At 54.3% G+C, this 25,809-nt stretch overlaps 9 protein-coding genes across 9 annotated transcripts; 3 read left to right on the forward strand and 6 right to left on the reverse strand.

Moving 5' to 3' along the window:
- Positions 1–476: 476 nt before the first annotated feature.
- BGZ61DRAFT_385467 (Utp14 protein-domain-containing protein) lies at positions 477–3,722 on the reverse strand. Its single transcript, XM_046242727.1, has 3 exons — positions 3,177–3,722; positions 1,087–3,129; positions 477–1,009 (listed from the first exon to the last, which is right to left on the reverse strand). Exons 1-3 carry the CDS (start codon positions 3,624–3,626, stop codon positions 827–829), a joined length of 2,676 nt encoding a protein of 891 aa, XP_046107592.1. The 5' UTR covers positions 3,627–3,722; the 3' UTR covers positions 477–826.
- Positions 3,723–4,054: 332 nt separating this feature from the next.
- Positions 4,055–5,536, forward strand: BGZ61DRAFT_491867 (cytochrome oxidase assembly protein-domain-containing protein; the record flags this gene model as incomplete). Its single annotated transcript, XM_046250476.1, has 2 exons — positions 4,055–4,407; positions 4,465–5,536. 2 exons carry the CDS (start codon positions 4,055–4,057, stop codon positions 5,534–5,536), a joined length of 1,425 nt encoding a protein of 474 aa, XP_046107593.1.
- A 201-nt stretch (positions 5,537–5,737) lies between these two features.
- BGZ61DRAFT_446604 (uncharacterized protein) lies at positions 5,738–8,032 on the reverse strand. The gene is made up of 3 exons (XM_046245225.1): positions 7,227–8,032; positions 5,926–7,172; positions 5,738–5,874 (listed from the first exon to the last, which is right to left on the reverse strand). The coding sequence occupies exons 1-3, from the start codon at positions 7,793–7,795 to the stop codon at positions 5,864–5,866; spliced, it is 1,827 nt and encodes a 608-aa protein (XP_046107594.1). The 5' UTR covers positions 7,796–8,032; the 3' UTR covers positions 5,738–5,863.
- Positions 8,033–8,108: 76 nt separating this feature from the next.
- On the reverse strand, positions 8,109–10,612 carry BGZ61DRAFT_415381 (uncharacterized protein). The gene is made up of 2 exons (XM_046243350.1): positions 9,676–10,612; positions 8,109–9,621 (listed from the first exon to the last, which is right to left on the reverse strand). The coding sequence occupies exons 1-2, from the start codon at positions 10,287–10,289 to the stop codon at positions 8,259–8,261; spliced, it is 1,977 nt and encodes a 658-aa protein (XP_046107595.1). The 5' UTR covers positions 10,290–10,612; the 3' UTR covers positions 8,109–8,258.
- A 2,008-nt stretch (positions 10,613–12,620) lies between these two features.
- BGZ61DRAFT_183995 (uncharacterized protein) lies at positions 12,621–14,349 on the forward strand. Its single transcript, XM_046237716.1, has 6 exons — positions 12,621–13,084; positions 13,245–13,437; positions 13,488–13,530; positions 13,583–13,662; positions 13,724–14,084; positions 14,145–14,349. The coding sequence occupies exons 1-6, from the start codon at positions 12,916–12,918 to the stop codon at positions 14,220–14,222; spliced, it is 924 nt and encodes a 307-aa protein (XP_046107596.1). The 5' UTR covers positions 12,621–12,915; the 3' UTR covers positions 14,223–14,349.
- A 168-nt stretch (positions 14,350–14,517) lies between these two features.
- Positions 14,518–15,904, forward strand: BGZ61DRAFT_529754 (uncharacterized protein; the record flags this gene model as incomplete). The annotated part of the gene is made up of 2 exons (XM_046253451.1): positions 14,518–14,526; positions 15,677–15,904. The coding sequence occupies 2 exons, from the start codon at positions 14,518–14,520 to the stop codon at positions 15,902–15,904; spliced, it is 237 nt and encodes a 78-aa protein (XP_046107597.1).
- A 2,539-nt stretch (positions 15,905–18,443) lies between these two features.
- On the reverse strand, positions 18,444–19,123 carry BGZ61DRAFT_184051 (uncharacterized protein). Its single transcript, XM_046237717.1, has 4 exons — positions 18,949–19,123; positions 18,750–18,886; positions 18,570–18,699; positions 18,444–18,507 (listed from the first exon to the last, which is right to left on the reverse strand). The coding sequence occupies exons 1-4, from the start codon at positions 19,025–19,027 to the stop codon at positions 18,470–18,472; spliced, it is 384 nt and encodes a 127-aa protein (XP_046107598.1). The 5' UTR covers positions 19,028–19,123; the 3' UTR covers positions 18,444–18,469.
- A 1,550-nt stretch (positions 19,124–20,673) lies between these two features.
- Positions 20,674–21,931, reverse strand: BGZ61DRAFT_529756 (Sucrase/ferredoxin-like-domain-containing protein; the record flags this gene model as incomplete). Its single annotated transcript, XM_046253452.1, has 2 exons — positions 20,674–21,486; positions 21,554–21,931. The coding sequence occupies 2 exons, from the start codon at positions 21,929–21,931 to the stop codon at positions 20,674–20,676; spliced, it is 1,191 nt and encodes a 396-aa protein (XP_046107599.1).
- A 1,399-nt stretch (positions 21,932–23,330) lies between these two features.
- BGZ61DRAFT_346284 (acyltransferase) lies at positions 23,331–25,749 on the reverse strand (the record flags this gene model as incomplete). The annotated part of the gene is made up of 2 exons (XM_046239859.1): positions 23,331–25,415; positions 25,519–25,749. 2 exons carry the CDS (start codon positions 25,747–25,749, stop codon positions 23,331–23,333), a joined length of 2,316 nt encoding a protein of 771 aa, XP_046107600.1.
- Between the last annotated feature and the right edge of the window lie 60 nt (positions 25,750–25,809).

Here is a 25,809-nt window from a genome sequence, read left to right on the forward strand (position 1 = left end):
AAAAACAAGATAATAGACAATATCTGCCAATTAGAAAGCTATTAGTTAGAAAGAAGAGGTCGAAAGGTGCCCTCGATAGCATGGACCTTGTCTCCTAACCATTATTCACTGGGTCACTATTTTTGATACGATTGTTGGTATTTTTTTTTTACTGTTGAGCTTCTAGTCCCCCCTCTGGGTATGTGTGTACTAGGGCACCCTACCTCTTGATTCACTGGGTCACTTTCAAGTTGCCGAGGAATCCTTATATGTACAATACAAATTAAGACGAGTGTCAGTTCACAGGGAAAGAGTCTTGAGCTGACTGACAAAAATATTCAATCATGTGGCTTATATGGCTTATATGGCTTCTCGCTCTCTTGGTTGACCTTTTTTCCTTTTCTGTTCTTTTTTTCCCCCTCTGTTTTCTCCTTTTTTTTTTATCTTTTGATCTTTTTCTCTGTCTTTTTCTTTTCTTTTTTGGCTTTTTTTTTTTTCGTAGGTCTTTTTTTCTCTTGTCTTTTTTTTTCATCTTGTTCTTTTTTTCCTGAATTTTTGCAACGAGAATCGAACTTGAAGGGGCAGATGCCCAACGAATGTTGCAAGGAGATATCATATACCCCATTACGTTAAATGACAGTCCTCCACATGTTCCTGGGGTATGGAGGACACTTTGACTCTATAAGGTTCCCTACTTTTGCCACAGAGGACACAAGGGTCGACTGTCAAGCTGCTTTGGGCCCAGCCGGCCGTCATCACGTAAGCTACAACGGCAGAAAGTGGAAAGGAAGAAAGATTTTGGTATTCGTGGTGAGAGGCTGCCAGTAGTGGCAGCAGTGTCTATTGTTTATATCATAGGCTTGGACATGGGCGCGATGATGCCCTGCTTCATGATCACACGAGGCTTGGTACTGTCTTGGAACGTCTCCTTGGTCATCCATTCGGGTCCCACAGGCAGGCGTAGCGAACGCTCGTACTGCTCGCGTGACTCGAAGGGGTGGGGGAGCTGTGAGGAAAGGTAGCGGTCGTTCTGTCGAATAAGTTAGCATATGTGGTCATCCTGATGGTGACATATGTAGGAGTTGATGGAAGTGAGGGGATGTTTACCTTCTTGACCCGCTTCTCGTTGATGATAACCTTATCTAGCTTGGCATCCTTGCGGTTCTTCTTCTTGATGCCCTCTACCTTGGTCAAGAAGCGGCCCTGGTGGCGCTTCTGCTCACGGCTGCTGACACCCTCGCCGACCCATGAGCCCCAGCCTGGAAGCGTGTTGTCGATGATCTTGTCGTCGTCGGCCTCGGCCACTTCGTTCTTCTCGCGCTCAAACTCGCCCACGACGTCCTCTCCGGCAAACGCACGCGCTACCATCTCCTGGTCACGAATTGCCATGGGGAGATGCTGATCCATGTCTGAGCCATCAGAGTCAGCATCATCCTGAGTTGCGCCATTCGTTGCTTTGGACTTTGACTTGGACTTGCTGGGTCGAGAAGCCACGATGACGTTGGCAGTAAGATCAAGATCCTCAATGCGTGAGCTGGACTGGCCCTTCTTCTTGCGGCGGGTCTCGCCGCGGGACCATGCTCCTGCAGTTGAGGCACCGGCAGATGTCGACAAGTCAATTGAAGTGGTCTTGGACACATCCGTCTTCGAGGCGTTGGTGGTTATCATCACTTCGTCGTCGTCGTCGTCGTCGTCGTCATCGTTGCGCGATCTTCGCTTCTTGGCAGCTCTGGATGAGGATTCGGTAGCAGGGGTGAATGGCTTTCCCTCGGCGGCACCATACTGTCGGCGGCCTACTTCTTCCTTCTGATCGTCATCGCCAGAGTCAGCTGACTCTTCGCCGTCCAGCTCTCGTCGAATCTGCTTCACAAGTGCATCGTTGGCTTGCTTCTTGGCCGCCTCGGCCTTTTGCATGAACTTCATGCCCATCAATCCCGTTTGAGGCTCATCGCTCTCCTCTTCCAACTCCCTGAGCTGTCTTCGTAGCGACGCATCGCCATTATCCGAGCCACTATCGGAACTGGAGTCGTCGTCCAGTCCGGATCTGCCTTCTTTCCTCCTTCGAAGCTCCTCATCCTTGCGGGCCATTTCTGTCAGTCCAGTCCGGAAATCCTCGTCCCAGACAGCTCGCTTCGCCTTTCCTCCAATCTTGGCCCATTTGCTCTCTTTGTGACGTTGACCAACACGCTCGAGGGCTCGTCGGCGGTCCTGAGCTTCGCGCTCCTCCTCAGAGTCGATCTCACCGGCCTCCTCCATAGCCTCCTTAGTGGCAATCTCATCACGCTCACGCTGCCGCCGGTGGACACGGTGATAGGCCTTACTCTTGATCTTCTTGATGCGCGCTGCTCGTTTTGTCTCCCGCGAGTTCAGTTCGCGCTCCATCCGCTTCCGAGCCAGAGCCTCCTTTCGGGACAACTCATTGCCCTCGTCGTCGAACTCCTTCTCCTTCGGCTTCTGAGGCTTGTCAAGAGACAGGCCACTTTGCGCCATAATGCCCATAATTGCAGACTCCAGCTCGTTGGTCGGGTTCTTGGTGGTAAGGGGCTGGATCTCGGTCGTATCAAGACCAGCAGTCGCTGAGTTTTGAGCGAGAGGAAAGACGAGATGCTCTGCTCTTCGGTTTTGCTTCACAGTCTCGTTCCATCTGTCCAAAGTCTCATTGGTCTTTTCGTAGGCAGCACTCCGGTCCAGACGGCCCTGCTCCCTCCTTGCGAGAGGAATATCCAGCTTCTTCGTAGCGCCGGGGCGCGTCTCCTTCTCCTCCTTATTCAAGAGTTTCATGGACTTCTTCACATTCTGGTCGTTGACGCCGCTCAGTCCCAGGTCGCTGAGGCTGATTTTTGATTTCGCCTTGGTCTTGGATTGGTCCTCCTCCTCCTCTCCTCCGTAGCCGGCGATCAAACCCTGGAGAGCCTGCAGCTTCTCGGGGTTTGCTTCCTCGTCGTCGCTATCGTCGCTATCGTCGTCGTCATCCTCCTCGGACTCGTCTGAAGCATCATCGTCTGAGTCGGACGAGCCGGACTGCTCCTTGCTATCTGGCTCCTCTTCTGAAGACTCTTCGAATTGGTCGAGTGCAGTCGCCAAGTCGATGGCTTCTGCGCCAAGAGTCTCTCCTTCGTCATCTTGCGAGTCATCTTCAGAGTCGTCATCCTATTGCCTGTTAGTATGGTCGAACTTCCTGCGGCGAGAGATCCTACCTTTTGGGTTGACTTGCTACCACGGAATGAGTATCCCTTCATCTTCTCCTGGTCGCTGTCGCCAAAAGCGTCGTCACTCTCAATCTCAGAATCCTCGTCGTCGTCTCGCAGACCTCCAAGTCGCCACTCATTTCCTTCGCTGTCGCTGCCATCATCGGCATCGTCGCCGGTGGATCGGCTGGGTCTGGCCTTCTTCCTCTGGGGCTCTTCTTCTTCCTCGTCCTCGTCTTCATCGTCGTCATCGTCCCGGCCGTGCTTCCTTTCGATCTCGGCATCCAGTTCTCTCGCTCGGGGCGTCTGCTTCTGTCTCGGGGCAAACTTTTCCTGGGCAATGCCAAAAGCATCGAGGGCATTCTTCTGCGACCGGGCCTTGGACTTTTTGTTGTTGGCGTTGGCCTTCGTCTTGGGACCTGCCGTCAGGGGGCGGCCGTGGGCCTGTCGTCCACCCATCTTGTGCGAAGAGTGGTGGATTTGCTGATTGCGGTCGTGGGTGGTCTGGTCGTCGTAGGATCGCGAATCCGGCTTGAAGCTGCGACCTTCGGTGCTTGGTGGGCTAGGCACTTTTTTTCAATTTTCTGCCGTGCAAAAATTTGGCGGTGAGAAGTGGGCCTGGGAGGGGACCCCTGCTGCCCTGCAGAACAGTCCAGCGGGTACCCGCCTATCAACGGCGCCTTATTCCAGCGCACCAGTGTCGCTTCAGGGCCATCGACCTTAATAATTCGGCGCGGATGCGCTACAAATCCGAGAGCGCGAGCGCCGAGACCCATCGGATGGGCAGCGGACTTGAATTTGTCGGCCTCGTATGACTGGGACTTATTCCCTTCTCCTTCAACGCCGGGCCTCTCCTCTGCCATAACCCGCAATCTGCACCCTCAACAATGGCGTCCTTCGCCCCCGGGTTCAGGAGGATATTCCTCCAGGCCTCGGTCTCGGCGCCCAAGTTCTTCGCCTGCAACCAATGCCTCCGCCAGGCCCCGCGCACCATGGGGATGCCCTCGCGCATCCTCAGCATCGTCCGATCCCGACCCTACTCCGACGCCACCATGGCCAAGCCCGTGGCCAACATTGCCGAGCAAGTTGCTGCGCGGTCCGCCCCGGGAATTGCTGAGGCGGCCAAGAGCTCATGGCCCAAGGCTTCCTCCAAGAGTGTTGGATACTGGCTCATCGGCAGCGCTGTCAGCGTCTTTGGTATTGTCGTCTTCGGTGGCCTGACGAGGTTGACCGAATCTGGGTAGAGTGGCCTGAGCCAATTCGCCTGCCAAGCAGCCGGGACTAACTTGGGAATCAGATTGAGTATCACCGAATGGCGTCCCGTCACCGGCTCCATGCCCCCGATGTCTCAGGCCGACTGGGAATCCGAGTTCGAAAAGTACCGTGCCTCGCCCGAATTCAAGCTGCTCAACCCCCACATGAACCTCGACGAATTCAAGAAGATCTACTTCATGGAGTGGTTCCACCGTCTCTGGGGCCGCTTCATTGGCATGACATTTGTTCTCCCCACGCTGTACTTCATCGCCCGCCGTAGAGTCACTCCCAAGATGGCTGCCAACCTCCTCGGCATCTCAGCCTTGATCGGCTTCCAGGGCATCATCGGCTGGTGGATGGTCAAGTCTGGTCTCAAGGACGATCTCTTCGCTCCTGGATCCCACCCCCGTGTCTCCCAGTACCGCCTTACCGCTCATCTTGGTACCGCCTTTATCTGCTACTCCTGGATGCTCATCTCTGGTCTCACCGTCCTCCGCACTCACCGCTGGCTCGCCAACCCTGAGACGGCTCTGAAGACCATCAAGGGCATCAGCCATCCTGGTCTGGTCAACTTCCGACGCTCTGTGTTTGCTGTTGCTGCTCTGACCTTCGTCACTGCCATGTCTGGTGGTCTGGTCGCTGGTCTCGATGCTGGTCTCATCTACAACGAGTTCCCCAAGATGGGTCTTGGCATCTTCCCTCCTAAGAATGAGCTTTTCGACACATTTTACTCCCGTAAAGAGGACCACTCCGATCTCTGGTGGCGCAACATCCTCGAGAACCCAAGCACTGTCCAGATGAACCATCGAATTCTCGCCGTCTCTACATTTTGCGCCATTGTTTCCCTCTTCCTCTTCGCCCGCACCAGGAAGATCGCTCCCATCCTTCCCGTCAACATTCAGCGCGGTTCCACCGGTCTGCTACATATCGTCTCCATGCAGGTTGTTCTCGGCATCAGCACCCTCATCTACATGGTTCCCATCCACCTTGGCGCTGCCCACCAGGCCGGTGCCCTCGGTGTTCTGAGCATGGCCCTCATCCTGGCCCATCGATTGCACATTCCTAGGCCCACTTTGCGCCTCCTGGAGCAGCGTGTGAAGCAGCTGTCCAAGTAATGGCATCGTGGTGGGGTGATTGCATACGGGTAAACACCACTGTAAAATATCAATGAGTGTATAATACTAGACGAACCAACCGGCGGCAAGGAGGGTGGTATGATGGGCTGAGATGTCCGCCCAGCCTCGATGTTAGATGAACATGTAAAGACAAACTCAGCTCTAGATGGCATTTCACTTATCAAGCCTTCTAAAACAAAATCCTTTTTTTATTTCATCATCATGAACCTGTATTCACAAATGATACTATGACCGTTTAAATACCACGCATGACGTCATAACCGTTGACCATATCTCGGTATCCATCCTCTTAGACAATCCTTTTCTTTACTTGTGAGCTGGGGGGCAATGTTAGCGTGGCTCAAACGTGGTTCATAATACAAACTTACCAATGCCCTCGACAGGTAGGGGCTCAATGCCAACCTCCTCAGCAGCCAACTTCTCCTTCTTCTCTGGGTCGTCCTTCATGAAGGGGAAGGCCAGGACCTCACGAATGGTGTAGTTGTCAGTCAAGAACATGACCATGCGGTCAATACCCATGCCCCAACCACCAGTGGGGGGCAGGCCGTACTCAAGCGAGCTGCAGAAGTTCTCGTCGATGAGCTGAGCCTCGTCGTCACCCTGGTCCTTCTGGCGAGCCTGCTCCTCGAAACGGAGGCGCTGGTCGAAGGGGTCGTTCAACTCGGTATAGGCGTTGGCAATCTCCTTCTTGCAGACGAAGGCCTCGAATCGCTCGCAGAGACCGGGAATCTCACGGTGGTACTTGGCCAGAGGGCTCATGACCTGGGGATGACCGGTGATGAAAGAGGGGTTGACACACTTCTCCTCAATGAACTCGCCGACCAGCTTGTCAATCATGCGGGCGTTGGTCAGAGGAGGCGTGCAGTCCAGCTTCATCTTCTTGAGAATTCCACGAAGGAAATCGTTGGTCTCCTGGGTGTGGAGCTGGTCGCCAGGGGGGAACTTCTCGCCGGTGGCCTCCTCAAGCGTGGGGATCATCTCGTAACGGGGCCAAGGCTTCTCCCAGTTGACCTCGTAGGTCTCGCCGCTCTGGGTGTGGAAGGTGGTCTTGTATCCACCAGTCAGGTACTTGACGAGTCCCGAGACCATGTCTTCGGTGGTTTCCATCAAGTCGTTAACATCGGCGTAGGCCTCGTAAAACTCAATGGTGGTGAACTCAGGGTTGTGGGTGAGATCGGCACCTTCGTTTCGGAACTGACGTCCAATCTCGTACACTCGGTTCAGGCCACCAACGACCAGCATCTTGAGGTACAACTCGGGGGCGACACGCATGAACATTTGCATGTCGTACTCATTGTGGTGGGTGGTAAAGGGCTTAGCCGTGGCACCACCGGCAATCTGGTTCATCATGGGGGTCTCGACTTCGACGAAGTCTCGCTCATCGAAGTAACGGCGAATCCAGGTGATCATCTTGGATCGGGTAATGAAAACGTTGCGCGACCTCTCATTGCAGATAAGATCAAGGTAGCGCTTGCGGAAACGTTGCTCAACATCCTTGAAGCCGTAGTGGTCGTCAGGCAGGGCGTGAAGGCAGGGGGTCAAAAGGATGACCTCGGTCGCGAAGATTGACAGCTCACCCTCCTCACCCTTCTCTATCTTGGTCTTGGGGGCGGTTCTATCAATTGTCAGTATCGCCTCATTGCCTCAATTGGGACGCTGGTCTACCAACCTGCCAGGGTATCCGATAATACCGATGATATCACCACGGCGAAGGTGCTCATGCTGAGCATCGAAAGAGGGGGCACCCTCTCGCACCTCCTGGGCCTGGCACATGACCTGGACCTTGACACCCTCAGTGCGGACATCGTAGAAGGCGAGCTTGGAGCCTGATGATCGCTTGCCGTGGATTCGGGCACCGATCTGGATGATCTTGTCCTTGGCATGCTCGCCGGACTTGAGGTAGCTGTACTCCTCGACGAACTTGCGCAGGTCGTAGGTGACATTGAACTTGTGGGGGTAGGGGTTCGGGCTCTTGGTCGTGCGGAGCTTGTTGATGGTCCGCGATCGGATCTCGAAGTACTGGTTCGGGGTGAGGTCCTTCTCAGAAGCCTCGCCACCAACGGGCTTCTTGGGAGCCGCAGAAGCGGGTCGTTCGGCGGCCTTCTTCTTCTTCTCTTCCTCCTTCTGGCGGGCCTTCTGGCGCTTCTTCAGCTCCGTCTTGGAGATACGCTCGCCAGTGACTTCGTCGAGGTGCAGGTTGGCGACCTGCTCGGTCGGGGGGGCAGCGGCGTCAGCCATGATTGCGTCGCGTTTCTCTCGTTGGTGTTTTGGGTGAAAGGTCAGCTCAACGAGAAAGCCGGTGTCTTGTCGAGTCGCGAATTATCTCTGGCGACAAAATGAGTCAGGTGTGAGTCTTTGGTGGAGGGAGTCAGGGCATTGAGGGGCAGAAAATATGACTGCGCGCCACAATCGCGGGGTAAATTTTCAGCCAAAGCAACCGTGACTCAGCCCCTCCAAAATCGGGTGGCGTCGCTGGGCGAGGTCAGTTAACAGGCTTCGGTTAGACAGGACGATGTAAAGGAAGCTTCAATGCAAAGGAAACTTCAGGAAGCCAATGTACAATAGTGTTCGTATTAACACATCATGAGCAAGCCAAACTACGCTCTGTGAGTCTTTGGTCATTAAAATATCTTTGTCAGCCCTACAAGCAACCACCACACCCCGCGACGGAGGCTCTGATACCTGGTGTCACATTGGCGTCTCATTCCATATACATGGGATCCCCTCGCACTCCTTGCATCGCCATACCCATATCGCCCCCGTGCATTGCACTAGTTTGCATAGCCATGTTCATGTTAGGCATCGACCGACTCATCGCAATTGCTGCCCTTCCCACGGGGCTGCCATTGCCATTTGGCATCATGAATCGTGGGTCCGGGTTTGTGCGTTGTTGGATGGGTGCTCTCGTCCGAGGAACTTCAAGTGTAGCCTGCTGCTGCATAGGTGGAGGAGGTTTGACCGGTGATGGATTCATTATGGCGAAGCTATCGTCGTCCTCCATCTCAGCATCAGCATCCTGGTCACTCATTTCTTCGATCGAGGGTGGAGCAGTCGTCGTGGTTGAGCCCGTGGTTTGTTCACTCATGCCGCCAGTTGTGCTCGCTGTGGATAATCGCTTAAGCTGCGGCTGCGGCTGCGGCTGCTGTGGTTGTTGCTGTGGTTGTTTCTGCGGCTGCGGCAGCACCGCCTGTTGGGGAGTTTGCACCTGTGGAGGTGGTACTGGCGTTTGAACCTTGGGTGTAGGTTGTGTATGCCCATTAATGGTGGCTCCTCCAATCGGCTGTACCGTCTGATCCAACGGCCTTTGGGCGTTCATACCAGTCGCGCTGGCCCGTGTGGATGCGATGACCTTTTTCCAACGCTCAATAGATTTTGACACAATTGAGCTCAACTCAACCTGGGTGTCCTCCAAGCCAAAGCCCATCCCCTTTCCACCCTTGGCGCCTTGCTCGAGTAGTGCAGTAAGGAGCTCCCGTTCCATTGGTACCGTGATTGGTTGCGAAATTTTGAATTCTCGGGGTTGTTGTAGTCGGTTCAGCTGCTCAAGTTGCAACTTGAGGTTGGCGTTCTCCTGCTTCAGTTTGTGTTGCTCCTGTTTCATCTTCTCCGTCTCTTTGTGTTTTCTGCCAACGCTCCGTGCCAGTTCTAAAATCCAGAGCTCTTGGCGTCGTGCAACAGGTAATGAATCCCAAACTGTGTATGCAGACTGCAGATGCTCATTGACCTGTGCCTCGAGATTCTCGGCGGTTTGTTCTGCGTTTCGGACTGCCTCACGTAGGTCTCGATAAGGGCCCATGTTAGGGGGGTATGTCGATTCTTCGGCGGCAGAAGAAGTCGCTGAAGTACACGTCAACTTCCAGGCTCGGAACTCCGCCTGGAAGTATGATCGAAGGGCATCGAACTCGCGCTGTCCTGGTGACTGGACAGACCATGAGGTTGAGGTCGGGTGCTGGGTTGAAGAGAAAAGGGTCGGGGGCGGCTGGAGGCATTGAAGCGTCAAGGCAGGGAAGTCAAGGGACAGGGGGTCGAAGTCGAAGGGCATGGAGTTGGTATCGAGCTGCAATCTGCAAGTGTGTTAGCTATCATGTAAGATGAGAGTCAGGAGCGGGAGCGCGAACCTAGCTGCTCGCCAAGAGGAGAGCAATTCTCGCAATGCCAACTCAGCAGCGCGGGCGGTATCAATGGCATCAGTCAATTTATGCTTTACATCGAATTGGGCCTTCTGAATGGCTTGTTTGCTCACGGCTCGCTGCATGCCTGGGCGCTTCATGGGCTCAGGAGTAGCGTCCCCTTCCCAACTACCCTTCTTCGGGATGTCATTCATAACACCCGTTGCTTCCCATGTCGGCTGAAAGGGGTATTTAAAGCTGGAATCCACCACAAACTGGCCATCCTTCGGAAGCGCGGGGGACTTGTATCCGTCATTTTCCGGGACGGGAGTATCCTTCGATGCCGAGGGCTTGGGTGTGCCGATAGGGGTCGAGGCTTCTCGCCTGCCGCCCATCGAGCCTCGAGGTTGGCGTCTGGTGATGCCTCCTCGAAGCTTCTTAATGGCGTCGACATCGTGGAGGCCATCCGGGGGTTTGGGGTTCTTCTCCTTGATGTACAGGTCGAGATGGCGGCCAAGCGAGGACGAGGTGAAAGCCTGCCCGCAGTATGGGCAGTTTTTGTCTTTGGGAGCGCTAGCCTTGGGCGTGGTCGAGTCGGCGGTCTGGGAGGCAGTTTCGGACATTATATATGATCTTCTCTCGGGGTGGATTAAGTGAAAACGAGTGTGGGAGCCTCACGGCTACAGGAAAGAAGCAGCTGGTGTATGTCTACGGCGGTAGGAGTGCGGCTCCTGTGGGGGAGCAATAGAGCCGAGAATCATAGGGAGCGACGAAGAAGTGAGAAACGAGCGTGTCGGGGCCGAGACCTCCAAGAGCAAAGATGAAGGGACAAGGTGAACCACCTAGGAGAGAGAGACTCGGGACATGAGACGAAGAAGAGAAGGACAAGAATACTCGGAGTTGATATCTGCCGGGGGCAGAGGAGGTACGGAGCAGTAAGGGGAAGCCGACCAGTATCACTGGGTTTAATTATTTTTTTTTAAATCAAGCCTCCGTTCAGGGGCGGATCCAACAAAGTTCCCCCCGAAAGCTGCCCCCCCAAAGCCCCCAGCAGCGCCCCCAGCGCGCCCCAGATTGGCGCCGCTAGCACCAACAGACCCCTGGAGCGTAGAGGCCTTCCGGTTGGAGAAGAGTCCTCTCCGTCCACTGAGTTTCCCCCGTCCCGTCCCCTCCCATGGCGACTGCCCTGGGCGTCTCCTCCCGCCTCTCGCTTAGCGCTGATCGACCGCTCTCGAGAGGCCGTCCTAGCGCCCCTAGACCTCTCTTCCGCGTCAATGCTCGCTGTCGCGTCGGAGCCTCTGGGGGAAAGACGGGGACAGCGACTCGATCGATGCGTCAAGCTGTCACTGCCCGCATGCCCTGGAAGAAGCCAGCGTCCAAGATACAACTCTCCTTACTGGGGCCCGTGTGTAGCGTCGACAGGGTTGCGAAAATCAGTCGGCACTTGCGGCTCTCGGCCACGCCCAACCAAGGACAAGCATGGTGGAATGGGATGGGTGGATGGATACCGATGGACGCCTAGATCCGAGGCTTTCAGGAGACGAGGCGCGAGCAACCACCACTGGGGACCAGCACGTTGTACGGTGAGATTGTTGGGGCGCTCTCCTCTCTCCTCTCTCCTGGCCCAAGCGATGGCCAAATGCTTCGTAACTCGCCATTCGCAGAGTCGTGGCATCCAATGCCTGTGACCTATTGACCTATTGACCAGAGCCTGAGAGGTCCCAATACGACAACGCAACGCCGAATGCTTGCCAGCGAGGCACGTTGGTGCTGTCATCATCTATGCCGTGCCGGTGGCGTCTTGGCGTGGGATTGGCTCGTTCAAAAGTCGGCCTGTTGGGCCTGCGTCTCGCATGTGGCCTCTTGCCGTTTTGCTCGTGTCTAATTCAACTTCTGCATGGCGCCCAGTCGGGTCTCCTTGACGCCTCTTGTCAGCTGTCTCTGTCAGCTGTCTCTGCCCACTCGGAGACATCAGAGATCAACTCCATCCCACCCGGAAGGTCGCCGCGTACCTCCCCGCACATACAAAGAGGCAACTTCCTGTCCACGGACTCGACCAACCCGGTCCCCAAGTCGGGCGGACGGGAGACAACAGGACCCTGCCGGCCCCTGTAGGGCCAGCAATCACAGGACGCTGGCATCGGCAGTCTCACGGCGCTAAGCTCTCTGGATTGGCCTGGCCAGGGGCATGGGTGGCACCGACCACGCGGTCGTTCAAGAGCCAACCTGCGACATCCTTGTCCGAGACACGGTGAGCTTGCATACCCCTTTAACACTGCAGAACAAGCCGCCGTATTACTTTATTACATCCTGCAGCTGAAATCCCTCACGCATGGTGTCTTCAGCCATTATCTTTCCATCCAGAAACGCCGCGTTGTTAGGAACGGCCCCAAGATATGCTCCTACGCGTCGGTCAGACTAGATGGTAAGCTATCGCGCAGCCTCCCATGCCAAGGATCGTGGACCCCCGTCGATGATAGGTGGCTCGTGGCCGACATTGACCTCTCTACCCCTGAACAAAGCCGCAAAAGGCGCCCATTAGGGGTTACGCGGATACGGCAACTAAACCTAGGGAGGCAAAGCATCAGAGGAGTCACCAAAGCTAGCCAGCTTCCACAGTCAAAGGCTTGCGCTATTCCCCTGGCTACGATCCATTGACACTTGGTCGATGTTTAATCCTCGTATGAACCGACAAGCTAAGGAGCAGCGGTATCGCGCATTTCCGCGTGTCATTCTCGGTCTGGCGGCTTGTGGACCAACATGTGGCTATCTTGCTTCTTTTGCCATGCCTCCACAATCAACAGAGATCCAGAGACAATAAAAAATTAACGTAGAAGATGGCGTCGCCTCAGAGTCAATCGCGGCAGCACTCCGTAAAACATAGCCAATTACTCAAACCCCTATTACATATGCATATCTACTCCCAGATTTGCTTCTGCTCTTGGACCTCGACATTAACCCTGACGCCTCCAGTCCCCAAAAGGTAAGAATCTAAGAATCCCAAGTAATTAGCTAGAGACAATTAAGTCTTGGCATCACATTATATGAGATGATGGGGTGGGAGGCAACATGGCAATTTTGAGACTCGTCAAGAATGCCAGAGACAGAGCGAGCTTAGTGTGACACAGGCGCGGTCCTTTGGTCCAGCTCGATCGATGTCGTCAACGATGATTCGTCACGTGATGCTGAGCCACAAGAGAACGCCACACTCAGCCCCTCCACGTCAACCGACGTTGGAAGGAGCGCTGCATGCAGGTTACAGCCTCGTGTTTGTGTGCCAACCAATGTTTTGAGACGGAGCTTCACTTTCTTGCCCGCCCGCCACACTTCAGCGAATACAACCTCGCAACCGATCGTCCCACGTCGACGCTTGTCAAAACTCCAACGCGCGCAGTTAAAGCCTCCAAAATGCCACCAGGTAAGACTCTTTTCCCCCGATCATTCCCTCACCATCGCGTCGTCGCGTGTTTGTCGCATGCAATATACGATGGTCGCATCGCGCCTGGGCTTCGAATTCCTCCCCCTCAACCCCAGCCTGGGTCACAGGTGATCTAGGCCAAGAGCTGAACATAGCGCAGCACTGAGCGACGACGATTCCTCGGATCAGGCCGAATTTACGGCTCCCACCCGATCGACACGAAAGGCAGCGCAAGCCGTGCCCATCGATCCGGTTTCCGACACGAACGAGGATGACATTGAAGCTTCCAATGCCGATTCCGCAGATGAGGATGATGATATTGGATCGGATGTCGAGGGCCTCGATGAGGACGTGTAGGGCACTTGACTTCCTCTTGCTCCGATGCGATACTCAATCATTACAGGTTTATTGTGGAGTTAATTAAGAACCACACCATTGACGAAGATGTGAGAATACTGCGCCCGGTCCAGCCAGGTCCATGACTAATTTGCTTTTTAGGGTAGTCTCAAGTTCCAAGTCAAGTGGGAAGGATATGAGAGCAAGAAGGACTTGACATGGGAGCCTGAGGAGAATCTCAAGTAGGTGCCGAGCAACACTCTTTTGGGTGGTCTCATTTTGCTGACCAGTGCGTTCTCTTAGGGAAACTGCTGAAGAGATTCTCGAAATCTATTTTGAGAAAATTGGCGGTCGAGACAAAATCTTTGAGGAAACGGACAAGGCGTCCAAGTCGAAGAAACGCAGGCGAACAACTAACGGCGGTACCCCTAACACCACGACAAAAAGATCACGACGCAACGGAGTGCATCCCGCCGAGACTACTCCCCCTGCGACTGTGAAATCGCAGTGGGGTCCCCCTGCAGGCTCTTGGGAGGACGAGATTGAATCGATCGATGCTTGCGAGGACGAGGGCAGTGGCAAATTGATGGTTTATCTTATTTGGAAGAACGGCCATAAAACCAAGCACGAAACGCCTGTCATCTATAAGAAATGTCCTCAGAAGGTATGCCATTGCTGCTCTTTGGCTCTCGGCCTAGCGAATTCCTCTTCTAACACGAGTCAGATGCTTCACTTTTATGAGCGCCATGTCAAGATCATCCGGGATGAGAATAAGGCCCTGGCTGATGAGGCCGACGCCTAATCTCTCTCCGTACGTCACGTTTCGGACTTTGGACGACGGTTTATTTGAAGGCATCGTTGGCTGTTGCTGCGACCTGCAGGGGCGTTTTGGCGATCGATACGGGTCAAGGAGACCTCGGTTTTGCGACGAGGGAGTGGACGGGTATCAATTCAGAGCAATTCTCCCGCGGGCTTTCCAAGTAGGAGGCATATGTCCCATGTCATTACCGAGCGCAAGCAGGTAACACCAAGTGGGTGGATGGATTTTACATTTGCTATGACGGTGAAGATACGAGATCATAAAAGTGAAATTCGCAATGGCACCGGTAATTACGGGACGGAGTTCCAATGAATATTGTGAGTGCGATGCAAATGAGTCTTTCGCAATCATAGTGAAAGCATGGTTTTCGCGAATATGGAGCAAGAAAAGGCGAAATAGCCATGTACAGTATTGATATGAATGTCTCTCTTTTGTTTCGGATTGAGAGACGGATTCGTACGGGTGGGAACAAACCTGAGTAAACTCGTATAGGCATGGGTCAAACAGGGCAAGCAAGTCGTTACTCTACAAATAGCACAGGCCTTGGCAAATACTAGGGTTCGAGGTCAACAACCTGGGACTCCTGGGACTCCTGGGAGATGAACTATCGTATTCAGAGGCACAGGACCATGGTTCACCTCTCCACTGTCACCAACTCCAAGACAAGGCAGAACGGACGTCTTTGGGCGATTCAACGCCGACGCCCAATGGCAGACGGAGAGGTGACGTTGGACGAGGCTGGGAAGAAAAAAATGCCCCTGCGCACTGGCGGCCCAGCGCGCTCAGAAGGTGTCAGAGGGGTGAGACCCCTGCCGGAGCCCCACAGCGGACCCCTGGACATCGGAATTCCAGCGGCTGGGCGCCGGGATTGATGCTCTGGCGGGGGCTCCCAGTGGCCTTCCCAGTGGCCTGGCTGCCCCGGCTGGCCTGTGAAAACGCGTGGGCGTGTTCCCAGCCTTGCGATTTTTGCCGGCGCCGCGTTCAGAAAGTCGGTGGCGGGGCAACGACCTATATCTGCGAGCTGCCGCGGGAGCTTCCTCAACGCCCGCATTCCATCCTGCTTTATTGTCTCTCGACTGTTCTGTCTACAACAATTGTCACGATATCCCAACATCACACGAAACCAACTGCAAAATATCACATTTCCCTCTTCGCATAGAGTCAGATAATCAGACATTTTTGGTTGATCTCCGTGCAACGACACCATCACCACTCGTACCCCAGCACATTTGGTTGGTCGGTCAACTACGCCAGACCCCCGCGGCACTACAACCTTCTTCCCTCCTCCGTGCCAGCGCTTTGTCGGTATGTCAAACCTCCATCCTACATACATCCATCCTCCCACTCTGAACCTTTTCACCTGACTGACTAGAATCCAGATTTCCTCCCATCGACTCCTCGCTACCATCATCAGTCTCTGGACGAATAGCCCATAGACCACCCGCCGAGAAACCTCAAAACTCTCCAACTACGCCAACCCCCTCGCAACCGCCATCATGAAGAAGAACGATGTCATCGCCGTCATCATCATCATTCTCTTCGTCCTGCTCGCCGCCGTCTCCTTCGGTATCTGGAAGCTCGTCAGCGTCGCCAAGAAGTCCATGAGCGTCACATCCGGAACCAGCTCCAGCAGCGGCTCCACCGGCGACATCGTCGATCCGTGATTGCTGCAGCTTCTTTCGTTCGATTCGATTCGAAGTACAAATACTTGGTTTTTGTTATGGGTACGGCGTTCTTCCTTGGACTTGACAAACACGGAATGCCATGGGCAGAAATGGATGATACGAGGTTGATTCAGTGTGGTAATTTGTTGACGAAACATCCATGATGGGATGTTCTGGGATCGGGTACCATGAAGGCGAAATATTACGGCAGGATCGTTTATGGGACTATGAGCATCGGGCGTTATATTGGGATACGAGATACGGGTTTCTGTGGTATATAGGTCGACGACATGATCATATGCGCCAAAGAATGGCAGTGTAAATTTGGGAATGAGCCATATGAATGGGAAAAGACAAACAAGTAGATAGACGACAGCGACATCAAATGCAACGAGGAACCATGTTCCACTCACCACATTTTGTTTCCTCCTATTGCCCGTGGTTGTTACAGGCTACAATATGTAAAATACACATGTGGCTCTGCCAAGAGAGCCCTTGCTAGCACAGCTAATGTCTGATATATTCATACAGCCAGTCTGTGTCCAAGTCACCTCCTACTCTCTCAACCACCCTTCGAGTCATCCATCCAACTTGCCCCAATCGTCCAGCAATATGAGTTCCACTTCAAACTATTACATAGTTAACAGGTATCAACTAAGAGTCATAGGTTATGCCTTAGATCATGCCAGTCTCGAGCATGATGCCCTCTTCGCAGTGGGCGACGTAATATTATATACCATGACATTCCTTTGGCAGCTGAGATACGCTCTCTCCTAAAACCATTACAACCACTATTCTCATTCTGTATAATACAACCCTAACGACTTATTATGCGTGAGCCAACAAACATGTCACGAGCTGCGCTGACTCCTTACGTCAATCCATCTACAACATTAGAACACTGTTTGACATTATTCGCGGCCATAGACTTTGATGCGAAAATCAATGATCGTGGTGCTCACTATTCAACGCTTTCGACCAGGAAATGCTCTAGTTGCGAGCATCTTGGCAGTTGCCTTGGCATAATTACCCATAAGCGTGTCTGCTACGTGTGCTTCATGCCAAGCGTGAGGTATTTCCCTGAGACCGTCCCTTATGTCTCTAGGGTCACTAGTCTCCCCTAACACTGAGAAATCAAAATGCACCACTCATCGTCAGCCTCCTCGGACAATACACTGATGCCTCCAATTTTCCAAGGAAAAAAGGGATACGCTGTGACCCGCAAGCCATGATAGGAAGCTATCTAATAAATATATCGTAAGCACTAGGTTCGCAGGCTTAGGATAATTTTAAGGGAGAAAAATCCTTGACGATACATTTCAATCAATTCCGAGCCATGTCTTACTTCCTCGGGTCAGTCAGCGGGCTTAGGCTTTCACTGCGCTGGCTGCAGGGACATCAAGGGGCATAAGAAAGACCCCAGCCAGAATAAACAGCAAAGGGTCCCATGAATTGTATCCATCAGTATATGATAGTCAAGACGAACACGGATATCCAAAAATCCCCCTCACATATGGGAGACTTAATAACTGATGGCGATGGATCTTTGAAGCGCCGTTCAGCACACCATGGCTCAGGAGCGGGAGTCGGATCAACACGAGAACCCGATAAGGCAAATCTTATTAATAAAATAATGTTAAGCTAAAATTATAGCATCGCAGTTTCTGTATCCATCAATGGTTTAATCTCGCGACGATATGAGCAGAATATGTTAATTGTTCGCGATCGCCAAGATGCACCAGTCTTGGCTTGCTTGCTTGTGATTGGCCATTGGGCCAAAATCTGACTCAATATGGCAAGTGACTCAAAGACATTGGATACCTTCCTTCATCTGGGTGATCTGAAGAAACGCCAAGCTAAGGTAAATCAGACAAGAGGAGTATCGGCACTGCGACTATATCTTTTGTTTTATTCTTTGGTCTTACCCGAAACTTCCCGTCTTCCGCAACTTGCCCTCCATGCTACCCTGTATACAAACCCAGACTCCCGAAAATCAAACTCATGAGCTGCATATTCACTATCTATTACTGTCAGATTATTTTTTAGGGGTAGGGGTTGTCCTATAGCTTAAACAGGTGAGAAAGTCTCTAGTGTTGGGAATGGTGGTGGGATGAGTAGGGTCGGAGGTGGAGAGGGCGTGCCTCAAAACGCCACCCCACAGCACTCCAACTCCCTCACGCCTTCCAGTCGACCCCCAATATCAATGTTTGTGAACAAAAGGAAGGAAAAAAACTTGATTTCTTAATGATGCTTATTCTATTTTAGGTCACTCATCACATGTTTGAGTTCGTGTTTGATCTTCATCTATACCACGCCACAAAACGAGCACGGCCTGTAACGTCAGGCGTGACGCATCATGTCTCAGAGGATCCAATACCAAAACCGGTTGATTGCAACAGAGTCCATCTAATCTATACCAAGGCCCATACCCGGACTGTCATAACGTCTAGAAACACATTCTTGTTTACCTTAAACCAACACGCACAGTACATTAACGAGAGTAATTGTCTCTAGCTCCGAGTCCCATATCGCATTATACATCTGAAAGTGACAGATCGTACATTCTTAAATAGCGGTTCCGTTAAATGGAGAAATTTTCTTTGCTGTTCACACAATTAGCGTTCGTGCTCGCGTTAACAATCAAGGGTCAGAGCTGCTAGCATACATCCAGGTCGACTGAGGGGGACGATGTTGATGATGGCTTTGGCGAAGCCATTCTCCTCCTGGCGTTTCTTAACGCTTCGACGGGGTTTGAACGACTTTAGGGAGCGAGCTGTATCTCGGACAAGAACGCTCTTGAGTTCAATTAGCTAGTGACCACACTGGAAGCGGCATGAAATCTTACTCCGTCGGCAGGCACCAGGACTGGCTTCCCTGGCACGGGCAGGGTCGGGTCATCCGGAATATCTGCAGGATCCGTGACGTTGAGAAACCGGGGCTTCATGATGGGCCATCGAGCCTGAACAGGAGGACGAGTGATATCTGCATGGAAGTAATCAGCGGCCCATTCCCCTTTCCTTCGCGAGACACTTGACCGGACTTACCGGTATTCGAAGTCGGCAGCGAGGCTGTGAGGGGAGCAACAGCGGCGAGAAGAAAGACGAAGGCGCTGGTGGTTTTCATTTTGAATGATTGTGTATCGAAAACAAATGCTCGGGAGTTCGACGAGTTCGGATAGAAGAGATTCGAAGTGGGCGTCGTTACTTGCAAGGAGAGCACAGCTCTGAGAATCAATGAAGCAAGACACAAGAAAAAGGTCACAGACCCTGAACAAGAAAGACGAAATGCGATGAGAGTGAGGATGAAGAAAGCTTAGATGAACAGGCTCTTGTCCAGACACGCACTGATATATACCCACATGGAGGTTTTCCCCTTTCCATCCCGTACTGAGCTACCCCAGCTCTCGCACCAGATCCAACTCTGCAAGCTCCAGCATCGCCACCTTCATTGTCACCCCGAAGCAGCCTTCCCTGTCTCGGAAGAAGCGCCGCATGGCCCGCGACAGCCCCAAACGAGCCGGTGGAGCACCTTGATCGTCCCCCACGCTGCCGATGGTCGCAGAGCCGCCCGGACGAAGCGTCTTCCGGGCCAAACGCGTGCGTGCTGAGGAGTAAGCTTTTCTTTTGTGTTCGTCGTTCCAGGGGGGGTTCTGTCTGATCGTCGTGTGCGCGGCATTAGCGAGCGCCGCGGGCTCCTCCTGTTCGGTATCGGGCCCCTGGCGATCGGGCGTTGGTTGGCGGAGGCGCCGGGGGAGAAATCTGGAGCGAAGGAGGCGGAGGAGGCGGTTGAGACGTCGGAGTTTGGAGTGTGGCCCTGGCGTCTCAGGGCGCACGGGGAGGAGGAGTCGCAACGTTGGGATTGATGGCGATAGGGCTTGGAGATGAGCTAAAATTAGATTAAAAGAACCAGCAGGCAGGATTCAGGTCGTTATCATCAAGTTTTGTGCATCAAGTCTTGTCTGGACGGAATCCCCGACTTGGATATTGGACAAGGGCAGAAATATCGCTTCATCATATTACCGAGTTCCCATGAGCCTCCCAACCCATTGTCTCCAGGCCGCGTCACGCAGCTCCTGGCCGTAACAAGAACCACCAAGAATGACAAACATTTGAAAACCGCCGCACGAGAAACAGGCTAGCGATGACATGCCAGGTCGCATCGGAGGCCTATCGCCATCCGCCAAGATCCTTGGCGACACACGTTTCAGAACAGACGCCACCGGGTGACGATCAGGCAATTGAAGAACGAACAACGCGAATGCGACGAACAGCAATCGTGCGAATGCAGGTTTCTCGACTCCCACCGTTTCGATCCATCGCTGGTTTGAGAGGCGAATCGCAAGACATTTTGTGTCGGGACTGTTTCCTGTCTGGGACAGAGGTGATCCAGAACATGCTTGATTTAGGCTACTGTAAGTCGACTGTATCGGAATTAATCTGAGACAGAATGGCATGTCTGGAAAGCTTATCCCAGATAAGACTCCTCGGCTCCATCATGCTGTACATATTTTGTGCAGCGATATATGCACGTTGGGCATGGCATTGAAATCTAGAGTTTAAACCACTTCGTTGGTGGTCTCTCCCCAATGTCTATTTTCCATCTATATCAAACGGCTCAGTACTGGAATACCTTTTCTTCCTGTCTAGGTACTTGGTTGAGGTATCATCATCTCCATCATACGTAAACGTCCACATGACTCCTGTTCCAGCTCAACTCGCTGGACATGGCCAAAATAAAATCCCATCGTCAAAGTAGCAACTCCTGTCCCATTACCAGCTCATTACCCCCCTGCCTCTGTCGAAGCCTCCTCTCAGCTGGCTCTCGGGCTTGACCACCTTTCCTCGGAGTACTGTATACTTGACTAGGTTTTCGCAGTCCTCGGGCATCACGCGTGCCAGCCATATGCACTGTGCGGCGCCGACGAAACCCTCGGTGTCATCAATCTTTTCCGTCTCTTCGCCGTTGGTGCCGTTGGCTTCCTTGGCTGCTTCGTTTGTGCCATTAGTTTCCTCCTTTGCTCCATTTGCGCCATTGGTTTCATTGGTTCCATTTGTGCTCCCGTTGGTCTGCTCTTTGGCCTCGGTTACCTCGTCGTCCAGCCCAAATGCATTCGGCCGTCGATATACCATGACATTGGCCGAGTACTTGTGACCGCCCACATGGCTAATGAAGTAAATCCCCACACCGCCCGGCCGTTCATCATGCAGGTCTCGATACAGGCCCAGCGGCCGCAGATGCCGCTCCAGCTCCTTGCGCAGCAGGGGGGCGCTCTGTCCGCAGCGGACATCGCGCGTGCGCTGGCTGCACATGAGGATGACGACGCGATGTGGGCAGTCGCTCATGGTCAGCGCAGGCACCTTCTCCGGGTCCGGCGACGGTAGCGAGGCCGGGATGGAGAAGGGCGTCATGGGCGAGGTGCTGGTGGGTGCGTGGGAGATGACGTCGGAGACGAGTTGCGGGACGTTGAGAGGGTGGACGTTGCGGATGAGAGTGAAGGCGGGCAGCAGGAGGGCCGTGGTGGGCTCGGAATAGTCGCTGGTGTCGTGGGGGGTGGGCATATTGGACGCGGAGAGCTTCATATTCTGGAAAGTCGAGTTAGTTGGTCAGGTTTATAACGATCGAATTGACAAGACGGAAATAGAGACTCACCCCGTTCGTAGGCGCACCGGCCTTGTCGACGGCCTGCATCACACTGCCCTTCTCATCGGCCACATCCCGCACCCAATCCGTCTTGCCGGTGCCCACGAGCAGATGCGTGCTCCAGGCCTTGATATGGCCGTACAGCACGTCGCTCGTGTCGATCTTGAAGTTGCGCGGGTAGCGCACCGAGCAGCTGTCGCAGTCGTGCAGGCAGTCGTCACCGTCCACGGCCGGGTCCGTCTTGGCGAACAGCTCCGACACGGCGGGTGGCTGCGGGCCCTTGGGGCCGCCGAGGACGGAGCTGACGAGCGACTTGATGGAGAAGGCCATCTTCTGCGTCACGGGCATGCGCTGGGGCGGGTGGGAGGTGGATGAAGGAGAAGGCATCGTGGGCAGGGCCCCGCGGGGAGTGGGCGATTTACTATTGGGATCGGATCGGGGCTACGACGCGGTACACGGCAAAGTTGCAGTTGCGATTGCGCGCGCCACACCGGCTTGCAAAAACCGGGACTCGAAATGCGGCCGCGACGACAGCCAAGCTATCCACTCAGACTCGACGATCCTGGCTACACGGGCCGGGCAGGTCTGGCTCGCAGCTTCGGCTCGGCCGGTGGGATAGCGCGCTGGCGCTGGCTTCGCTGTTCGCTTCTTCGGGGCCCGGTAGGTGGGGGAGCGCTTGACTCGGTCGGTTGTCAGTATCTGTCGGGGCGAGAAGAAGCAAAGAACCAAGACGGGAAAATGCAATAGGTGTGGATTGACAATAGCAAGACGGCGAGAGGTTCAACTTTGACGGCGGGCGAGGACTGAAGCAATTTAATAGACGGCCGAAAGGCGCGAAAGAGCCGAATGTTTGCTTCCGTCCATCTCGCTCTTTTGCCTACCGTGGCCGTCGTCACCACCAAAGCGGCAACAAGCCGCGTATCTCCGAGCCCGAACACGGCAACTTGTACTTTGCGAAGGCCGGTCGCTAAGTAGAAAGTTATCAGATCGTCAGCCCCCTTACAAGCAGCACCCTTACAAGCACCCTTAAGGCCGCTGACGAATACAGCCCATGACATGACAACCCCGCGCGGGTCCACTGCCGCGCGCCCCTCGCTCCATGGCGGCGTCATGACCGCTGCAACTACTTAATTCTAGCAATCTTCCCCCCGCTTTCGCCATGCCGCCAGCTAATGCGCGAGAGGCCATTCGTCTGCAGTCGTCCAGCTGGCCTGCTCGTAACTCACCACGACGAATCGCTTGCAAATTGCTGCCTGCTCCATTGGGCAGCCCTGAGGGTGGGCTCGGAAGTCCGACGCCGCTATGTGCACGGATGGGGCTGGCGTGGTGGGGAGAATACCAACAATATCCTTCAACACCACGAATACCTACCTAGGCAACAACACTGGGATTCCCTGCTAAAAAGTCATCTCAAGACACAAGACGACCACCAATCTGGCACTCCGGGTTTACATGGAAAATATTGGAGACTAGCGGCTCTCGCTACATCTATCAGTAATAAAAATATACCACCAACGTCGTCTACCCAACAAACACCGCCATCGGAGCTCTTTCCCAGAGATATCCTGTCCAACCAACTCGCTGCATGAGAACATGACCCTAAAGGAGACAAGAGCAAGGAGAAACCACTCAAAGATCCTGCAACCTAACCCTGCTATACTATATAACAAAAGAGCTTGCTCAATGGTACAAAATGCATAGAAGCTGTCTGCTTGTTCGCTTATATGCTGGCGCCCTCCTGGCAGCTTCCTCATCATTGTCGTCGTCGTTCAACCCCTTTTCTCCCTCACATATTCTTCTTCCTCGCCTCCTGGTATTCCTCCTCTTCGCTGTCTTCCTCCTCCTCCTGTGCTTCCTCTCCTTGAGTCTTGCGTCTTCGCGTCTTCATCGCCTCCCGAATCTTGCGGCTCGCCTCATCGAATCCACCTGCAGAGTCCAGCGTCGTGAACCCGCTGATGGGGAACCCGCCCGACCCGAAGCCGCCTCCGCTGCTGCTCGACCGTGACCGGCTGCGCGCACGAGATGGTGGTCGTGTCGAGAAGATACCCACTCGTCCAATGTTGCTGAACGAGTCGTTGCGAGGCAGATTCCGACTGGATTGAGTCGTGCTTCGTCGAGACAGAGCCGGTGGCGTCTCAGCCTCGAACCCGGTACTTGATTGGTCGCTATCGCGGCGTCGGCGCGCCTCAGGTGACGTTGGCTGCGAGCCACCCGATTCCATCTTAAGGATGTCGGGTACCAGGCGTGCCTTGTCAAAGTCGGGGAACATCTCCGGGCCCAGTGTGTTGATCAGATCCGTCACCTGCGCGCTCAGCTCCGCTCGCCTGATACGCAGCGTCTGGATGTTGTAGCTCGACGACGGCTGCAGGCACAGTACCAGCGGCCGTAGCGACTTGAAGATGTCCATACCCACCTCGCCGAAACGCAGCGCCGCAAATGTGATGCCGACCATAACCGGCCAGATGGCAAAGTACATGGTCCACAACGGCACCCACTCGGGAACGTGGCCCCAGAGTCGGTCGTGCCATACCTTGAGGACAAGGAGGATCGAGTAGAAGTGGTAGAGCATGGGTGCAACACCTATCGCAACCAGGATCTTCCACGTCGCCATCACATCGCGGCCTCGGATCTTGACCGTCGAGCCTGCGAGAGCAGTCTTGGCCTTCTGCCGGCTGATGACCTTTGTGGCAACGAAGACGGGCGAGAACAAGAGCAGGCCCGGCACTGTACATATGAAGAGGAAAAGAAGCTTAACGGAACGGTAGATGGAGAAGATGATGACCTTGATGAGGGACATGCGGGCATACTGAACCTGGTGGTCTTTCAGGTTAAGGTAGTGCAATTGCGAGTTGTACTCCTTGACTGCCGTGGATAGCGACGTGATTCGCTCGTCGTCCTTGTATCGCTCATAGCCCATTGATAGTCGTCGGTTGAGTTCAACCACAACCGGTAGTGGCAATTTCTTGCCGGTAGGGTTGTAGAGGCGGCGTGCCGCCTGAATCATCATTAGGTTATCGTAGTTAGGGGCCGACACAGTGACAGAGCTGAGGGCCTGGTACACGGTGTCGAGCACCTGACCGATGGCTTCCCGACGCTGGTTGTTGCGGTAAAGCTCGACGAGATGTCGGGGGATCTCGAAGGGAGCACCGAACTCGACGACGGCGCGCGATCGGAACTTGTGGGCATGGAAGTAGTTCATACCCACGGGAACGATTTTGAGGCCACAGTCGGGATCCTCAGCAAGGGTGCCTAGCGCCATGATGGCAACACCAGCCTTGAGGGGGAGAAGCTCGGTGCGATCGTGGCTACCACCCTCTGGGAAGATTCCGACGCAGCCGCCGTTGCGCAAACGGGAGAAGACGGCTTCGTAGACTTTGGTCTGATCGATATGAGGGGCCAGCTTGTACTTGGTGCCCTTGTAGTCCGGGGCCGGGCCCTTGACGTCCTTGTTGGTGAAGTTGCCCTCGTTATCGATGTCGTCGCGGCCGGTTAGTTGTTGCATCGCCAACTTTCCCTTGAAAGGTCGCTTGACGCGGATCTCCTCGGGGCTGATGATCTGGGCGATGTCGACGCTGGCGCCGGTCGTTTTCTTGCCGGGGGGGAGGAACAGCATGCCCTGGATCTGACCCTCGCCCTCGCCGAACTTGGTACCGACACCGCGGATCAGAGTCGGGTCGTTGATCGGGTCGGGGAGGTAGATGGTGCCAGTGGCGGGCTTCGCCGAGTCCTGGGCGCGGCCGACGGGCACGGCGCCGACCTGGCGAGAACCCCAACCGATGAAGCCATGGACGGATTTCTGGGCGATCAGGAGGGAGACTCGGCGGGTGGCCTCGTTGCGGAGCGTGCGTTGGAGGATGAGGGCATCGACGAACTGGAGGGTGAGGGATAGACGTCAGCGTACATGTAAACAACGGATCTTGGTGTGACATGGCATGACATGTGAAAGCTGGTGCAAGCTGCGGGATGGGACTGACCTGATTGGCATGAGGCGCCGCGACGAAGAGCACCGGACCAGTTTGCGGAACGCGCCAGGCGCCCCGGGGCACGACCTCGCGGAAGAACATGTCGACAATGTTGCCGACGCTGTAGAGGAACAGGTCGTACTTCCAGTTGACCATGGGGTAGAGCTCCTTCTTCGGGGCAGACTTGGAAACTACCTGGGACGACGCCGAGGCATCGTCCTTCTTGGCGGGTTTGGTGGCCATGGCGGGCGGGCGGGGGAGGAGGGCGAGAGAGCGAGACAGCGGGCGGGAGAGAGAGGGAGG

This window comes from Ilyonectria robusta (assembly GCF_021365365.1).
Source record: "Ilyonectria robusta strain PMI_751 chromosome Unknown BGZ61scaffold_5, whole genome shotgun sequence".
Lineage (NCBI taxonomy): Eukaryota > Fungi > Ascomycota > Sordariomycetes > Hypocreales > Nectriaceae > Ilyonectria > Ilyonectria robusta.

What these genes read in the sequence shown, in the direction of transcription:
- BGZ61DRAFT_385467 (XM_046242727.1), bottom strand. Translation starts at nt 3,626, where the DNA reads ATGGGTGGACGACAGGCCCACGGCCGCCCCCTGACGGCAGGTCCCAAG. An exon ending in GTAGCAAGTCAACCCAAAAG is followed by an intron (nt 3,130 to 3,176) that starts GTAGGATCTCTC and finishes AACAGGCAATAG; the next exon opens with GATGACGACTCTGAAGATGA. An exon ending in ACGAGAAGCGGGTCAAGAAG is followed by an intron (nt 1,010 to 1,086) that starts GTAAACATCCCC and finishes CTTATTCGACAG; the next exon opens with AACGACCGCTACCTTTCCTC.
- BGZ61DRAFT_446604 (XM_046245225.1), bottom strand. Translation starts at nt 7,795, where the DNA reads ATGGCTGACGCCGCTGCCCCCCCGACCGAGCAGGTCGCCAACCTGCAC. An exon ending in ATTATCGGATACCCTGGCAG is followed by an intron (nt 7,173 to 7,226) that starts GTTGGTAGACCA and finishes GACAATTGATAG; the next exon opens with AACCGCCCCCAAGACCAAGA.
- BGZ61DRAFT_415381 (XM_046243350.1), bottom strand. Translation starts at nt 10,289, where the DNA reads ATGTCCGAAACTGCCTCCCAGACCGCCGACTCGACCACGCCCAAGGCT. An exon ending in TCCTCTTGGCGAGCAGCTAG is followed by an intron (nt 9,622 to 9,675) that starts GTTCGCGCTCCC and finishes ACACACTTGCAG; the next exon opens with ATTGCAGCTCGATACCAACT.
- BGZ61DRAFT_183995 (XM_046237716.1), top strand. Translation starts at nt 12,916, where the DNA reads ATGCAGGTTACAGCCTCGTGTTTGTGTGCCAACCAATGTTTTGAGACG. An exon ending in GAGGGCCTCGATGAGGACGT is followed by an intron (nt 13,438 to 13,487) that starts GTAGGGCACTTG and finishes CAATCATTACAG; the next exon opens with GTTTATTGTGGAGTTAATTA. An exon ending in GAGCCTGAGGAGAATCTCAA is followed by an intron (nt 13,663 to 13,723) that starts GTAGGTGCCGAG and finishes GCGTTCTCTTAG; the next exon opens with GGAAACTGCTGAAGAGATTC.
- BGZ61DRAFT_184051 (XM_046237717.1), bottom strand. Translation starts at nt 19,027, where the DNA reads ATGAAAACCACCAGCGCCTTCGTCTTTCTTCTCGCCGCTGTTGCTCCC. An exon ending in TCCTGGTGCCTGCCGACGGA is followed by an intron (nt 18,700 to 18,749) that starts GTAAGATTTCAT and finishes ATTGAACTCAAG; the next exon opens with AGCGTTCTTGTCCGAGATAC. An exon ending in CCCCCTCAGTCGACCTGGAT is followed by an intron (nt 18,508 to 18,569) that starts GTATGCTAGCAG and finishes TTGTGTGAACAG; the next exon opens with CAAAGAAAATTTCTCCATTT.